General features: G+C 50.5%; 1 protein-coding gene across 2 annotated transcripts; it reads left to right on the top strand.

The window, feature by feature from the left end:
• On the top strand, positions 1-3,646 carry COQ10A (coenzyme Q10A). 2 transcript variants are annotated; one of them, XM_045789872.2, is made up of 5 exons: positions 1-335; positions 893-1,039; positions 2,020-2,212; positions 2,446-2,547; positions 2,833-3,646. In XM_045789872.2, the coding sequence occupies exons 1-5, from the start codon at positions 202-204 to the stop codon at positions 2,998-3,000; spliced, it is 744 nt and encodes a 247-aa protein (XP_045645828.1). In that variant the 5' UTR covers positions 1-201; the 3' UTR covers positions 3,001-3,646. The 2 variants fall into 2 exon arrangements, with proteins under 2 accessions (XP_045645828.1, XP_045645829.1); XM_045789873.2 differs by lacking the exon at positions 1-335 and adding an exon at positions 443-629.
• The last annotated feature ends 733 nt before the right edge of the window (positions 3,647-4,379 follow it).

Here is a 4,379-nt window from a genome sequence, read left to right as displayed (position 1 = left end):
GGGAGCTGCGGGAGCAGCGGTCGCAGCTTCAGTTCTAGCCTACCCCGCCGCCCGGGCGGGAGCAGGGCGAGAGGAGCCGCAGCCTCAAGCTGCTCCTGTTCTCGGGGACCCTGAACCAGCCCGGCGGCCGCTTTTCCTCGGGAGTGAGGAGGGCGCAGCGGGGGTCAGAGCCGAGAGGGCAAGGGAGGGTCGGTCCCGCGCATGGCCTCGGCGGGCGCGCGGCGGCTCCCAGCCGGGACGCGCGCGGCGGCCCAGCGTTGCGGCGGCTTCGCGCTCCGCCCGGGCGCGCGCCCGGCTCCGCCCCCGGGCCCTCCGCGACGGCCGCGACCAATGAGGTGAGAGGGAGGCGCGAGCGGCCGCGCCGCTGGAAAGGGGGTCGCCCAGGGCCCCGAAGTTCCAGACCGTGTAGGGTTGCGGCGCTGCGGTGCGGGCGCGGCGTGGGGCGGCAGCGGTTTTAGCTACGGGTGTAATGTAGAGCTTTGGGGAATGCTTTTGCAAGTGATTCGCGAGGGGATGTCCCCGGGGTGGGTGCCCAGCCACTACTTGCCCCTTGCGGGTGCCCTGGCAACGCCCGGCTTGGCAAGGCCCCAGAGACTGTGATACTTTCTGAAGAGTCCTAGCTTTTAACGGTATCGTAGCCCACACTCCAAGGCAGCTGCGCTTCGCACGCACCCCACTTTTCCCCATCTCCTCCCCCGCCACTGTCCTCAGCCGCCCTCGACCTTTCGCACTCGTGACTGCCTGGCCAGGGAGCCTGGCGGGCTGCAGCAGGTGCCGGGGGAAACGCTTGTTCGGATGACCTTCCTCTGGGATGCACCCCCCCCCTTCACCTGGGAATGGTTGAGGAATACAAAGAATCGTGACGTCCTCTCTCCTTTCCTTTTGTCCTTAGATTTCTGATGTCCTGCAGCCTTTTCTTGCCTCGGGCTGCCCAAGTCTTGGTGGCTGATGTTGGCTTACCTCCCACGCGTTCCTTCATGGGCTTTGCCGCCCCCTTCACCAACAAGCGAAAAGCTTACTCTGAGCGTAGGATCATGGGGTGAGCATCCTCCCCTGTCCTGCATCCTTCCACATTCCCTTCCTCTCCAAACAAATGACTAAATCCAGGCTAGAATGTAAGGGGAGCAATAGTGGGCAAGATTCATCCTCGGCCGTCCCTCTCCCCAGCTATTATTATTGATCTTTTATTCTTCCCTGCCAGCCTTCCAACCTTAATTTCCCTTCTTGGTTGCCCAGCATGTGCATTAAGAGAAAGGTGATTAGAATTGGACAATATAAGACAACAGGGTATTATTTCTCTGTTGACCTTTTAAACGTATTTGTGGGCAAGATATAAGACTAACACTGAACACTTGCTACAGCTAGTAGTTAGGCTACTTAAGTGTTTTAGGTAGGTTTTCTCATTTGATCCTCTCAACAGACTATGTATCAGGTACTATTATTAACTCTGATTTACAGATGAGAAAATGGAGGCACAGGTAATTTACTTAGGACTACGTTGTTAGAAAGTTGTAGAGGTAGGATCTGAGTTCTTGTGTGATCACCAGTACAACGAATAGCCTGTTTCCCCTAGATGGTCCCTCTTAGGATCAAAATAGATACTAAATGCAAAAGCATTCTGTGAACTGCAAAACATAACTTTAGGGGCACCTGGGTGGCTCAGTCGTTAAGTGTCTGCCTTCGGCTCAGGGCGTGATCCGGGGTCGGCTGGGAGCCTGCTTCTTCCTCCTCTCCCACTCCCCTGCTTGTGCTCCCTCTCTAGCTGGCTGTCTCTCTCTCTCCGTCAAATAAATAAATAAAATCTTAAAAAACAACAACAACAAAGAAACGTAACTTTAACATCATGGAAATTTCCATGTTTCCTTTTGGGAAGCCATTCATCCAGGTTTCTTTGGGATCTCTAGTTCTGAAGGTGAATGGTTAGTGGGCAAAGGCATGGGGTGGGGACGGGCACCCAGGACAGGAAGGAACCTGTCCCAGCTGGCAGTTCCTTGGCCTCTCTCTGATTCCTTCCCTTAGGTACTCAATGCAGGAGATGTTTGAAGTGGTGTCCAATGTCCAGGAGTATCGTGAGTTTGTGCCCTGGTGTAAGAAGTCCTTGGTGGTATCTAGCCGCAAAGGTCACCTGAAGGCCCAGTTAGAGGTTGGCTTTCCACCTATTGTGGAACGTTATACCTCTGCTGTTTCCATGGTCAAACCTCACATGGTCAAGGTGAGGCACTGGAAGGGATTAATTAGCAAAGTTTTTGTGCTCTCTAGCATTTTTACATTTAAGGGTTATTTTGGCCTTCTTTGTAATGATTTTAGCTCCATGTGTCAAATACTTCCCTAATAAAACATTAGAAGGAAAGGAAAACATTTTTCAGTTCTTTCTTATACCCTCCTATATACCTACTGCATGTTTTATCCCGTTGTAATATTATTTAACTAACTGCCCTCTTCTAGGCTGTTTGCACTGATGGCAAGCTCTTCAACCATTTAGAGACCATTTGGCGATTCAGCCCTGGTATTCCTGCCTACCCGCGAACTTGCACTGTGGACTTTTCGGTGAGTCAGGAGGCTATGTAGCATAGAGCTACAACTAGGTTGTGAGGGTTGAGCAAGGTATCATGAAGTTATTAAGTATAGCTTGCACTTAGCATTTCCCGTCAATTGCCACAGGTCTGAGCTTACATCAAACTTGTATTCTGTGCTCAGTCCTAAGTAAGGGCTTTTGAGGGGATCTAAGGAACGGGGCGGGGCAGGGGGAAAGACACTGAATAGTATCCTTGTGTTTGGCCAGGGACTATCCAACATGGTCCTGAATGATTTCTGTCTCTTACCTATTCCCAGATTTCCTTTGAATTTCGTTCTCTGCTGCACTCCCAGCTGGCCACCATGTTTTTTGATGAGGTTGTCAAGCAGAATGTCGCTGCCTTCGAGCGTCGGGCAGCTACCAAGTTTGGTCCAGAAACAGCCATCCCCCGTGAACTGATGTTCCATGAGGTGCACCAGACTTGAGGCAGGATTTTTCCCTAGCCTCTCCTCTCCTCTCCCTCCCAACCCAACTCTCTTATTTATTGCATTTGGCTCCTGCTCCAATCTAAGAGAAGAGTCTGTGTTCATGATGATGTTCTCCCCCTCACTTCCCCAGAAATTGGGTTATAAGCTGGCTGGAAATGCCGGGGTGGAAAGGCAGGAGGTTATGGAAAGGGGACATGCCTAGGAAATGGTCAGGCTCATCTTGAGTGCCCCATATGCCTGATGTCTGCAGCCTTCTTACAGTGAATTATAGTCAGGACTGTTGGCTGTCTTTGACCCTGTCAGGGTGCCTTAGTGTCTGACCAGGGGAAGATAGCAATTTTCTAGGGACTGAATAAACTGAGCTTTTTCCTCTGACAGAGGTATTGGGTGGTAACTGTTGCCTGCCTGAGATGCCTCAGGAAATGCCTGAGACCTGGCCCCAGCTTGAAATCCATAGGACCTCACTTTAAGAATATTTCTATGCTGCCTGGTTAGTGGAGAGCAAGGGGCTGTCTTAACATCAGTGCCACAGGGGCAAGGAGAAAAAAAGCACTGAAGAGAATTGTACTCTTGGGTTGTACCTTCTTCTTCTACTTGGCTGAGTTTTTATAAAATGTCAATAAATTAATTGTGACAGTGTGAATTTGGCTTTTTTATACTGTGTCTTGGGGGAATGATGTAGCTATAGCAGAGCAGAAGAAAGTCATGGCTTCCTTCCTCAGGGGAGTAAAGGTGCAAGAAGGCCTCTTGGACATAGTGTCCCTGCTAACTATAGTAGCACATTCTACAAGCCAGGACCTAGTACCCACTCCCTCGCCTATTTATAGACTTTTTCAGAAGGTCAGTTGCAGCAGGAATCTCAGGACAGAATAATCTGGCCTCAGATCTACCACATAGCTGATGGGCTTAGGACCACCTCTTATTTTGAGGACCTCCTTAAGAGAGACTGCAAAGAATAGGCATTCCACACAGTACCAGAGCCCTCTAGTGGCTCGGGTCCAGAGCTAGCAGTCCTCCTCCGTTTGCCCTTGGTATGGTTTGTTCTTTTCACCCAGGGGGCTGCACCAGTTTCCTTGCATTAGTCACAAGCAGTTGTGAGGTCTCAGCTATGGTCCTTGAGTGTTCTATCTTCCAACAAAATTAGGAAGGATGGGGGAGCTAAAGGTCAAGGACTTCTAACACTGAGGAAAAACAGAACTCTCCTTTGGAAATTTCATAGAGACCCTGTCTTATTAGGGTAAATGAATGTCAAACCCACCTAACGATAAAGGGATGTGCAGCATAACTTAGAACCCACTTTGTCCAGGATCTTGCTAGCCAGATTCCTTACCTTATAACAGAGATTCTTCCAGGCCTTATTTGATAGCAGGCTCAAG

The sequence above is a fragment of the Ursus americanus genome, chromosome 17 (assembly GCF_024610735.1).
Source record: "Ursus americanus isolate L20-20 chromosome 17, mUrsAme1.1.p, whole genome shotgun sequence".
In the NCBI taxonomy this organism is placed as follows: Eukaryota; Metazoa; Chordata; class Mammalia; order Carnivora; family Ursidae; genus Ursus; species Ursus americanus.
Note: the sequence above shows the minus strand (reverse complement) of the source record. Positions and strands in the feature narration are given on the sequence as shown.